The following is a 12,431-nucleotide window of genomic DNA, read 5'->3' on the forward strand; positions in this document are numbered from 1 at the left end:
CCTCTTCCTCCCTCAGCCGGGCGCCCACGGAAGGAAGGACGGGGCTGGCCCGGGAGACGACGAGGAGGAGGCGGCGGCGGCTGCTACCCTCGCCAGAAGGAGGCTGAGTCGCCCGGCTGAGACAGACAGCCACAGGAGAAGGCGGCGGCAGGAGGCGCCGTGTCCCCGCGCGGCGCGGGCGACCCTGAGCGGAGGGACGCGCGGAGCTCCCCTCATGGCCGAAGCGAACGGGTTGGCTCCAGGCGGCGGCTCCGAGGGAGGCGAAAGCCCGCCCGCCGCTGCCGTCCCGTCTGCGGAGGGGGAGAAGAAGAAGAGGAGGAGGGCAGAGCTGAAGGTGGTGGTCGTGGGGGACGGGGGGTGCGGGAAGACCTCGCTGCTGCTAGTCTACGCCAAGGGCGCTTTCCCTGAGGTGAGTGGCGTGGGGGTGGGCGGGCGTCCCTTTTATCTCCCCCCTCAGCCAATCACATGTCACGCACCCTTCCCCCTCTCCCTGCCTCCCTGGAGGGGCTTCTTCCGCCGCCTCCTCCACCTGGCCAGGTTTCCAGAACCATCCACCCGCCCCCTACCTGGACTCTTCTGGAGTACCACTTTCCACCCCCCCCCCAAAAAAAAACCCCACAACTATATAGAGCCAGCGTGGTGTAGTGGTTCGAGTGCTGGACTAGGACCGGGGAGACCCGAGTTCAAATCCCCATTCAGCCACGAAACTAGCTGGGTGACTCTGTGCCAGTCACTTCTCTCTCTCTCTCAGCCTAGCCTACTTCACAGGGTTGTTGTGAGGAGAAACTTAAGTATGTAGTACATGACTCTGGGCTCCTTGGAGGAAGAGTGGGATATGAAATGTAAAATAATAATAGTAATGATTTTTATATCCCACTCTTCCTCCAACTTCCTGTGAAGTAGGTTAGGCTGAGAGAGGAGTGACTGGCCTAGAGTCACCCAGCAAGTCTCCTGGCTGAATGGGGATTTGAACTCAGGTCTCTCTGGTCCTAGTCCAGCACTCTAACCACAACACCACGCTGGCTCTACAATTGCCAGGGGTTGGGTTGGGTTGGGTGGTTGCTTGTCACAGGTGCAGGACGACTGCAATTGTCTACCTTGTTGCCATGTTTAAACATTTTTTAAAAAAATCTCAATATCAACCTTTGGCACATTCTCTCTAGGACAGACCACCTGCTCAGCTTTGGGGGCCCCAGTTGTTTCTGGACTAAAGTAAAGCAACGTTGTGCCCTCGAGTCAGTGTCAACTCCTGGCGCCCACAGAGCCCTGCAGTTGTCTTTGGTAGAATACAGGAGGGGTTTGTCGTTGCCTCTTCCTGCGCAGTAGGAGATGATGCCTTTCAGCATCTTTCCTATATCGCTGCTGCCCAATATGGATGTTTGCAGCAGGGATTCGAACCAGCACCCTCTTGCTCCCACTAGGCCAGGTGACTTTCCCGCTGCGCCATTAGGTGGCTACAACTCCCATGAGCCCCAGACACAGTGGCCAATAGCCAGGAATTATCAGAGTTGTAGGCCAACATCTGCTGGAGGGCCGAAGTTGAGAAGCCCTGTTGTAGGACCACCTACCTGTTCATCACCAGCGGGGCCTAATCGATTTGATTCCATAGGCATATTCAATTGCATAGGTATAACTTTGGAGGTTCTATGGATTTAGGGGTTTCAGTTGAACCCCCAGCTTATAGTCTAGGAGTATAAGAGTCTGGAAAGGTGTGTGTCTCGTCTAAGAGATCCTAGAGGGCTGGGGGAAATATTATTATTAGCAGCAGCCGCCATCAATATACATGATGTTTACTGGTCCCTGTCTGCGAAGCTACACCTTGCCTCACAAAAACTGTGTAACGCTTCTCAGTCAGGGACCAGTCAACATCATGTACATTGATGGCTGCTAACAATATTATTCATTATTATTAAATTAATAATAATAATAATAATAATAATATTTCTATACCACCTTTCAAAAATGGCTCAGGGTGCTTTACACAGAGAAATAATAAATAAATAAGATGGTTCCCTGCCACAAAGGGCTCACAATCTAAAAGAAACATGACACCAGCAACAGGCACTGGAGGTACTGTGCTGGGGGTGGATAGTGGCCAGTTACTCTCCACCTGCTAAATAGAAGATAATTAATAATAATAATAATATATGTCTGGATAAAACAAACCAGTCAATAATACCTGTCTGACTGTGTAAACAAGAAATAATAATAATAAATATTTTCCCAGCCCTCTAGAATCTCTTAGACTGGACACACACCTCTCCAGCCTTTTATAGTCCTAGACTATAAGGTGTGGGTTCAACTAAAATCCCCAAATCCATAGAACCTCCAAAGTTATACCTATGGAACTGAATATGCCTATGGAATCAAATCGATTAGGCGCACACTGCTGTGTAGAAAGACCAACTAGATCCCTTCATACCTCCTATGGTCTTTCATAAACACCTTCCCCAATAACCCTATGGAGGCCATAGAAGAAGGTTCACCCCACTATAGTTCATGTCACAGGAGAGACACAAGACCTCCATAGAAGACAACCATAAAAAATCCCGGCTGGCTCACACCAAAGGTTCCAAGTTCCCTCCCTGGCTTCTCCAAGATAGGGCTGAGAGAGATTCCTGCCTGCAACCTTGGAGAAGCCATTGCCAGTCTGTGTAGATAGTACTGAGCTAGGTCCTATGGTCTGACTCAGTATATGGCAGCTTCCTATGTTCCTCTGCATGTCACACCCCACCTTAGTCATTTTTAACCACTACACTCCCCAGAACCTCATGAGATACTCCATTTTTATATCAAATCTCACAGACTAGAGACCTTGTCTACAACATGAGAACTTCTGCAACTTACGGACCAGACTATAATGTTTTATGCAGCTTCAAAATACTCCATCAGATAGATTCCCCCAGCTCTACAGAGCTTTGGGAAAGCTACACAGTCCCTTTCGAAACCGAACCATAGACATTTCACCCACAGAAGCTGCTAGAATCTCATGGAACAGACCTTTCTAACACAGTATCCCTACTATATGCCCACAGACTGGAAAGCATCTCAGATGTTATCTTCTCCCATTGCAATACTCTCAGAGAGAGGAAGCCATACTCTAAGAACCAGCGTGGTGTAGTGGTTAGAGTACTGGACTAGGGCCGTGGAGACCTGAGTTCAAATCCCCATTCAGCCAGGAGACTTGCTGGGTGACTCTGGGCCATGCTTCTCTCTCAGCCTAACCCACTTCACAGGGTTGTTGTGAGGAGAAACTCCAGTATGTAGTATAACGCTCTGGGCTCCTTGGAGGGAGAGTGGGACATAAAATGTAAAAATAAAATAAAAAATACTCTAAGAACCAACAGCCCTGCAGAGTATTTATTTATTCGATTTCTATACCGCCTTTCCAAAAATGGCTCAGGGTGGTTTACACAGAGAAATAACAAACAAATAAGATGGATCCCTGGCCCCAAAGGGCTCACAATCTAAAAAGAAACATAAGATAGACACCAGTAACAGTCACTGGGGTCCTATGCTGTGGGTGGATAGGGCCAGTTACTCTCCCTCTGCTAAATAAAGGTCTACCAAACAGTCGTCTTCACAGAACTAGGCAGTAATGGACCGTGTGTACATTTCCTCCTCCATTTGTTGAGCTGATTTATGTAGGCTGGTTTGAAGTGTTTGGTGGGGGAGTGGAGCAAGGAAACAAACAGATGCAACCACTTGTGTGAGGACTACCCAGCTAGATGGCCTTGCAGCTTTCACAAGAGAAGCAAAAATGTCCATGAAGGCGAAGAACTTTTCATTGGGGTTTGGCTTCAGGAAACTCAAGTCATATCTAAACCACACAGCCCCAGGAAGTTCAGATGATTCTCTTCCTGTGTGGCAGCTTTAGCTGTTAGCACATTTGAGAGTTAAGAATTGAGCTCTTCTGTTGCAGAAGTCACAGGATCCTTCCCAGCACTGCTCTGCCTGAGCTTGCAGGCAGGTCACTTTTGCAAAGTCCAAAAATAACACATTTCACAATGAATTTGAAATTATTGTATAATTTGGAAGAAGTGGGTGGTAATAGCAGAATTTAGTCAATTTTTCTCCCAGTGGAACAGCTAGTCTAAGACATTCATTTATTGAGATCAAAATGAGGCCTGCTGGATACTGAGAAAGTCAAGTTAAGTATCTCACAAAATTCAAACCAAGGCTGCAGTGTTGCACAGATTTATCTGTGAGGCCTGTTGAGCAAAGTGAGATGTATGTACAGCGGGAAATGAATTGCCTAGCAAGCCAGAGGTTGCTGGTTTGAATCCCTGCTGATGTTTCCCAGACTATGGGAAACATCTCTATTGGGCAGCAGCGATATAGGAAGATGCTAGAAGGCATCATCTCATACTCCGTGGGAGATGGCAATGGTAAACCCTTCCTGTATTCTACCAAATAAAACCACGGGGCTCTGTGGGCGCCAGGAGTCAAAATTGACTTGACGGAACACTTTAACTATGCATAGGATGCAGCTGCAGCTTCCTCAACTTAAATGTGAATTCTACAGTCATATGTCTTCCTGTGGCAGAGAAATGAGTAGCGTCTTATATTATTCCGTTTGCAACACCCAGACCTTTTCAGAACTGGGTATTTTTGGCATGGATGGCAAAGCAGAAAAATAATTAAGAGGTTAATTGTTTGGAGGCTATAGTGAAAGGTGAGAATGCACAAGTTTCAGCTACTGAAAATCCCAGACAACCTCCGAGTCAAACCCTTAACAGCTATGAGGCCCATGCTTTTCCCATGAAGACCACAAGACTTAGAAACTTGTCCAGCTTCATAACTAAGAAGTCATTTGGGATTCTGCCTGTGGCATTAGATCTCTTTGGGCCTCTTCAGATGCTGTATTTTTTCCTGGGGGTGGGAGAAGAATCTGACTGACCCCCACAGCATTGCCCAAGGAAGCCCCCTCCTGTTGTGGTGGAATCCCCATTTATCGGAAACTTAGATTAGTAGGCTAAGTAAGCTTTTGCAGTTTGGACATTTATTCCAGGAGTGGATCCTGTAGAGCGTGTAGGGGAGGAGTCAGGAAAGGAAAGGAGGAGAAAATGGAGTTGTTGCTGGACAAACCTTTAGTGAAATCTACATAAGATTTAGCTATAAAACGTAGCTATAAAACACAATCCCTGTGCTCAGCAACACACAACTGCTGCAATCCCCTTTTCTATAGAAAGGGGGCATGAGTTCGTGTCTTGAGCCCCCAGGGGATGGTTTCCATTAGCTGAAGCACCAGCTCTCCCAAGTACCTGTATTATGCCACACCCCTGATAACTGTCCTGCCCCCTTTTTCTTCCTTATTGCCACCCTCCTTTGGAACTGGCCCTATCCATCCGCAGCATAGGAACTCCAGTGACTGTTGCTGGTGTTGATCTTATGTTTCTTTTTACTTTGTGAGCCTTTTGAGGACAGGGATCCATCTTATTTATTTATTATTTCTCTGTGTAAACTGCCCTGAGCCATTTTTGGAAGGGCAGTATAGAAATTGAATGAATGAAGTAATGCATTGATCTTTTCCAGAGCAGGAGTGCTATGCCATTTTAGTTGAAGTCTCTTCTTCGTGCAACAATGCTAACTCTGCCACCTCCCTTACATGGAGGTAAGGGTTGTGTTAGAGAAAGCAGCTGTTTACTCTAGCAAGTGGGGAAGGAAGCTGCCTTATGCTGCGTCAGACCCTTGGTCCATCTAGCTCAGTATTGTCTACACTGACTGGCAGCAACTCTCCATGGTTTCTGGAGACCTACCGGGAGATTCTGCCAGGGATTGAGCCTGGGACCTTCTGTATCCAAGTAGATGCTCTCCCAGGGAACTCTGTCCCATCCCCTAAGCAGACAGTGCTCATGTGTAGTCGCTTACCCAAATGCAAACCAAGGCTAACCCTGCTTAGCAAAGAGGACAATTAATGCTTGCTACTGTAAGACCAGTTCTCCACCCTAAACTTTGGCCTTCCTTACCTCTCACATGCATGGGCCTATGGCTTCCCAAGCCTAAACACAAAAATCCATCCTCAAGTTAGAAGCAACATCTATTAAAACAAACAATACCACCCTTATTTACAGACCACTTGATTGCCATGGCTTCTGAATATGATCTTATGATCTTTGGGCTGCTGTTGCATAAAGGAACAATGCTCAGAAAACTAAGCCGGCGAAGCTGAGGGCAGGGTGGGGAGAAGGATTGTGGAACATTACAATATTTAACAGCAGCATATTAACAAGAGTTGCATTTCCCTTTCCCGACAGCAATATGCTCCTTCAGTATTTGAAAAATACAGCACTAGTGTCACTGTGGGCAAAACAGAAGTCATCCTTAACTTGTATGACACTGCAGGTAATGTAACTTTTTTTTTTTTTTAAAGTACGAAACCCTACTGTCTTCTACACATTTAAAAAAACATTAATCAGCATTGCCAACATTTCCCACAATGGCTGGCAAGTGACTGCAAGAAGGGTGGTGGGAAAGGATGTCTGGTTTTGACATGGATTGCATAATATCCAAGAGAGTTTTAATGTTGGTTGACAGCAGTACGGAAGAGGGTGTTCATACTAGCTACAACAGCCATTTTGAACTGTATCCTAGAGCAAGGATTCTCAACGTTGGGTCCCCAGATGTTATCGGACTTCATCTCCCATAATCCTCAGCCCCAGAGGGGGATTATGGGAGTTGAAGTCCAATAACATCTGGGGACTCAAGGTTGAGAATCCCTGTCCTAGAGAACCTTGGGGTTGCTCTCGTAATGCCCGCCAAGGATCCCCCAGGGAGAAGATCCTTCTTGGCCAGTCACTGGAACAAGGGTGATAAGGGCAAAGGCAACATATTTAATCCTGGCACATAACCCTGTCAGGAGCAAATGCCCCGTTCAGATCTTAGTACCCTCCCCTTGCAACAGCAGTATTGTTCTAGCTTACAAGATTAGGTAGGCTGATCTTTGTACACTGCAAAGTCCTTTCCTGCTGAATAAGCCAATACAGCAGGGCAGAGCCTACACGACTCGCGGCTTAATACGAAATGGAACACTCGGTCACACTGGGGGATCTTGAATGCTGGATGCATCTTTGAAACCAAGTCTGAAGTCATACAAGTCACAGGTCTTTTCAGGAAGTGACTTGCTTCGGTATGATGTGGCAACCTTGGCATTCCCCCATCGTATTATGCATTTGCATGATGCTGCCACTCTTACTTTCTTCACATCCCCTCTCAAAACCAACCTTTCCCATGAAGGCTTTGACAAGACTTCTTTCATGCCCTACGGAAACTGAGCCTACGGATGTGTCAAATGAAATAACTGCGAGTTCTTCTTCTGCCTCTCTTGTCTCCCACTGTGGCAAATTCTAGATTGTAAATTTCTCAGGGCTGCATAACTCCAGCCTTCCAGCTGTTTTGGAACTACAACTCCCCTCATCTCAAGCCACAGTGGCTAATAGTAGAGGGTGATGGGAAATGTAGTCCAGCATCTGCAGGAGGGCTGGAGTTGTGCAGCCTGGCTTTAGATTATAGACTTGTCCTTTTGTTCTTTGTAGAGCACCTTGCATATTCATGGTGCTTTATTAAGTAAACAATCAATTATTAAGGCCTGGGATGGGGGGAAACAAGAAAGGCGAGGCCTCAATAGGGACAGATATACAGGGGATAAAACCTCACCATCTGATTTTGGTGAAATTAGGGTTTCTCTGGGTCATCTCTATACGGGCTAAGAGTCTTAGCCAGCCTTGCTGACCTGTCCACCCTTGGTGGGCAAGAACTGTTTTGGAGTGAATAAGCAGGAGAGCTTTACAGAACTTGGTTCTGTTAGCCCACAAATGACTCACACAAGAGAGAGAGAGAGAGAGAGTGTTGGGGCAGTCTAGCCTGTATTGTGTACACCAGGGATTCTCAGCATTGGGTCCCCAGATGTTATTGGACTTCAGCTCCCCTAATCCCCAGCCACAGAATCCTTTGGTTGGGGATTATGGGAGTTGAAGTCCAATAACATCTGCGGACCCAACGTTGAGAATTCCTGGTGTACACTATTGTGCTTACGTAAGTATCCGGTAGTGAATACCCAGAGAGTGGGGAATCTAACTTATTAGAAATTCAGAGGTTCACAGCAGCAGAGTCACATACCTGCTGAAGTTCTTTGCTGCTTTGCTTGTGTCTTCCTGGAAAACTTGGGAAAGTTGAGAAGCACGGCCTCCAATCAAACATAAATCCTTTGATTTATCCGATTATTTGCCCCGGCAATGGTTGGCCAATAGAAGCTGCCTTCTGTGTGTGACATCACAGTGACGTGATGCATCAGACGTATTAGAATCACCAAGGGCAGTTGAAAGATAACTACATAGAGCACATTTCTCCCGTGTTTTCTCCGAAACTAAATATCCAAAGTTTGTCATTAAAATGTTTTAACTACAACATGGGGGAATTGTCAGGTTTGGTAAAGAATATAATTTCATTTGGGTTGCCATTGGAGAAGACACAGGTGTTTTTGTTTTGCTTTAATTCTAGTTTGTGTAAGCTACCTCTGCTTCAAGATAGATTACTGGTCATGCCTTGCCTGTAGTAAGTCTGGAAACTAGTTTTGTAAAAGTGCTGAAAATTCCCTTACAGATTCTCAACACCCACACCGATCCCCTGCAAAATATAAATTCCCAGATTATCAACCCATGACAGTTATCTGGTGTAAATGTGTAGACCATCAGGGTATTCTGTAGATTTCCCTACTTTAAAGGGTGTCCCACAGGTACCCCAAATTATTTCTCTTTTGTTTCAGGGCAAGAGGATTATGATCGCCTACGGCCACTTTCATACCAAAACACAAACATAGTATTAATTTGCTATGATGTCATGAATCCCACTAGCTTTGATAATGTATTAATTAAGGTAAGAGGCCTTCACCAAAGGCTTACATCTTGTAACCTAATAAGTGAAATAATTCCAAATAAAGTTAGTTTTGCTCTTTACAAAATTCATGGCAAATGTCAAATGTGATTCCTTTGGAGGGGAAAGAAAGCACTAAGCTACTTCTAGAGTCTGTTTACAAATATTCAGGGAGAGAGCAGCAAGGGAAAATGCTAATCTCAAAGCAGCATCAATACAGGCCTTCAAAAATAAAAATAAAAATCCAGAAGCACCAAGCACACAAGATTGCTTCTTGAAGCCTTGTTCTCCAGCCTCCATCTGGGATAAAATATGGTTACACTCTTGTCTATTTACAAGATGGATTCATATGCTAACCTGCTCCCACACATTCAGCCTTCAAGTGACTATCTTGCAATCTGGAAACTTGCATACAGGAGAACCTTGTTATTCTCTCTCTACATCTTCACAAGTTAGCTTCAAAACAGGACTGGGCTTTTGACCAGTAAAATAATGGCCTAGTACTGTTCTTTAAAAAAAAAAAAAGCATTAACTTTATTAGGGCAAAAATAAAGATTCTAATCAACAGTATGATGCCTAGATTAATTCCAAAAACAAACTAGTTAACTTATGGTGAAACATTTTTACAACTATGAATATATACTGCTTTTCAACAAAAGTTCTCAAAGTGGTTTACACAGATAAATAAAATAAGATGGTTCCTTGTCCCAAAAGGACTCGCAGTCTAAAAAAACATGAAATAGACACCAACAACAGCCACTGGAAATACAGTGCCTCTTTGCTCAGTTAACAGAGAAGGGTTTTTAATTTTTTTTTTAAGTGTAATGAGTTGTTTGAACTTTTGTTTTAATCCTCTCTCTGCCAGTGGGCTCATGAAGTGAACCACTTTTGCCGTGGAACGCCCATAGTACTTGTTGGATGCAAAACAGACCTCCGAAAGGACAAGGAGCAGCTACGGAAGCTCCGCTCTGCTCAGCAAGAGCCCATCACTTACAACCAGGTAAATATGCCGAGCGGTTCAATCTGCACCTTCAATGGGAACTCCTGGTTTGTGTGGATGCACATTATGACTTTGCTGTCATAATAGTACTCCCAAAGGCTCAAGTTAAAATGGAAGGCCTGTGGATTTGCCTCTGCACCCCTCCCCTTTTAACAGGAACATCCAGGGACTTTTTGCATGCACAGCACATGCAGCATCACTGATGCTGCATAGATGCTTCTAAGCCTTGTGCAAACTACATAGAATTTGTTTGGTGTCGACTCCTGGCGACCACAGAGCCCTGTGGCTGACTTTGGTAGAATGCAGGAGGGGTTGACCATTGCCATCTTCCGTGCAATGTGAGATGATGCCTTTTAGCATCTTCCTATATTGCTGCTGCCCAACCGATACAGGAGTTTCCCCTATTCTGGGAAACACACCAGCAGGGATTTGAACCAACAGCCTCCTGCTCTCTAGGCAGGTTGCTTCCCTGCTGTGCCATTAGTTGGTTAGGCAAAGGTTGTAAAGATGAAGTGTGCTGTCAAGTTGGTGTCGACTCCTGGCGACCACAGAGCCCTGTGGCTGACTTTGGTAGAATACAGGAGGGGTTGACCATTGCCACCTCCTGTGTAGTATGAGATGATGCCTTTCATCATCTTCCTATATCGCTGCTGCCCAATATAGGTGTTTTCCATAGTCTGGGTAACATACCAGCGGGGATTCAAACCGGCAACCTCTGGCTTGCTAGTCAAGTCATTTCCAAGAAATGTAGCAACCTGGAGGCACTTAAAAAAACCCCAACCCAATCACCAGGTAAAGATGCTAGAGGCGCAGGGGTTCCAAATCTCTTTAAATAAGTGTGCCCCCTTCTGTCACAAGCCTTCAGCTCAAGTACCCCACAGAGCTTGTGAGAGAGAGAGAGAGAGAGAGAGAGAGAGAGAGAGAGAGAGAGGTGTGCTTGCTTATATATACACACATATTTACATAAACACAAATTTAATGTTACAGTTAGGGAGACAGGCAATTACAGTCACTGGCTCATTAAGTTACTCATAAACAGTCTTATGGAAATTAATGAAACACGTTTACTTGTCCTCTTAATTTCAATGGGAGTACCGAGCTAGTTTTCTGAAGCCTATCAGTCAGGGGCGGGGCATCCTGAGGGATACACATAGCCAGCCAATCAGGAGCAGAGAAAGTGGGCACCTCCCCTCCCCTTCCACAGCAGACACATCACTGAGGATGCATCAGCTTCCAAGCCGGTGATCTTCAGATGGGGAGGCAGGAAGGCTCTGAGTTCTCCCTGGGAGCCTTCCAAGAACCACTAGGGCTGCTAGGATTGGGAGCCCCTGCTATAGCAGAAAAGGTACCAAGTGCATTTTTGGATGTATCTAAAACAGGCCTGCTCAACTTCGGCCCTCCTGCAGATGTTGGCCTACAACTCCCATAATCCCTGGCTATTGGCCACTGTGGCTGGGGATTATGGGAGTTGTAGTCCAAAAACAGCTGGGGGGCTTAAGTTGAGCAGGCCTGATCTAAAAGCTCACCGTTAAATCAAGGCTTCTTGTTTTTACCTTGTTGGCTGCTTTTGATTCAACTCCCTCCTGTAAGGATTTGTCGATATTCTCCTCCAGGGCGAAGAAGCCTGTCGCCAGCTGAATGCAGACGTTTACCTGGAGTGTTCAGCCAAGATTCGTGAAAATGTTGAGCAGGTCTTTAAGGAAACAGCAAACATTGCACTGAGAGCGATTAAAAAGGCCAAGCGTCAGAAGAAACAGCGGCCATGTGCCATATTATGAGGCTAATCTGGACCTTACAGACCACAGAAACTGTTTTTCCATCTTCCTCCAGCAATTAGCAAAGCTTTTTAATATTTTACTTCAATTTTAACTGACTGTTTTTTCAGTCGGATTTTCTGGAAAATGGACTCCTTTTTATACAATCTGGTTTAGTCGCACCTTCCCCATTTCCATTTGCCACTGGTGTTCTCTAGGGTCATTTAGTTGCAATTATAAGAGTGGTCTGTGTGAGGTACTCCTACTGCAAGTAAGGTAAGGTCTGCAGGATCAGAGCTTTGCCATTTTTAAATACTCATGTTCTTGCTTTAAAACAATTATTTAAAAAGATAACCTGTCATTCCTTAAGCAACTGAAATGTTTCCACAAGAAAAACAAAATGTTAATCTGGGAGAACACACACACTTTTCTCCATTTAAAGATGTTGTGAGAAACAAGAGAAGGGAATTAAGTTCTAATGGCTGGAATTCTGGATATTGTGTCAACTGATTACATGGGGCAAAAGTCAGCTTCTGTTTGTACCGCGTGCACAGAAGAGCTCATAAAGATATGATTTAAATCAGCAGAATTTCACTAATTACACATAGTAGGCATGGAAACATGAGGAATATTTAGATTTGCAACATTTGAATAAGTCAATGAGAAGGTTGCTATTCGAGTTGAGAGTAAATCACTTCTTTAGCAAAGTGCTATGCACAGCAATACCTTTTCTTGAATCAGCCTCTGTCCGTGAAGGAGCTGCCAAATTTTTCATTGAAGTGTTTCGCCATTGGTTTCTGGTCCCA

At 45.2% G+C, this 12,431-nt stretch overlaps 2 protein-coding genes across 3 annotated transcripts in view; one reads left to right on the forward strand and one right to left on the reverse strand.

Moving 5' to 3' along the window:
• The window catches only part of SETD1B (SET domain containing 1B, histone lysine methyltransferase), a 68,026-nt gene extending 59,320 nt beyond the window's left edge, over nucleotides 1–8,706 (reverse strand). The window contains exon 1 of the mRNA XM_053280163.1: nucleotides 8,119–8,706. Coding sequence (XP_053136138.1) covers nucleotides 8,119–8,199 — 81 coding nt within the window. The 5' untranslated portion in view covers nucleotides 8,200–8,706. The remainder of the gene's footprint in view (nucleotides 1–8,118) is intronic.
• Nucleotides 47–12,208, forward strand: RHOF (ras homolog family member F, filopodia associated). Of its 2 annotated transcripts, none has more exons than XM_053280188.1 (5): nucleotides 47–409; nucleotides 6,258–6,345; nucleotides 8,765–8,874; nucleotides 9,737–9,871; nucleotides 11,485–12,208. In XM_053280188.1, exons 1-5 carry the CDS (start codon nucleotides 215–217, stop codon nucleotides 11,647–11,649), a joined length of 693 nt encoding a protein of 230 aa, XP_053136163.1. In that variant the 5' UTR covers nucleotides 47–214; the 3' UTR covers nucleotides 11,650–12,208. The 2 variants fall into 2 exon arrangements, with proteins under 2 accessions (XP_053136163.1, XP_053136164.1); XM_053280189.1 differs by having other exon boundaries at nucleotides 48–334.
• The last annotated feature ends 223 nt before the right edge of the window (nucleotides 12,209–12,431 follow it).

The sequence above is a fragment of the Hemicordylus capensis genome, chromosome 15, assembly GCF_027244095.1.
Source record: "Hemicordylus capensis ecotype Gifberg chromosome 15, rHemCap1.1.pri, whole genome shotgun sequence".
NCBI lineage: Eukaryota > Metazoa > Chordata > Lepidosauria > Squamata > Cordylidae > Hemicordylus > Hemicordylus capensis.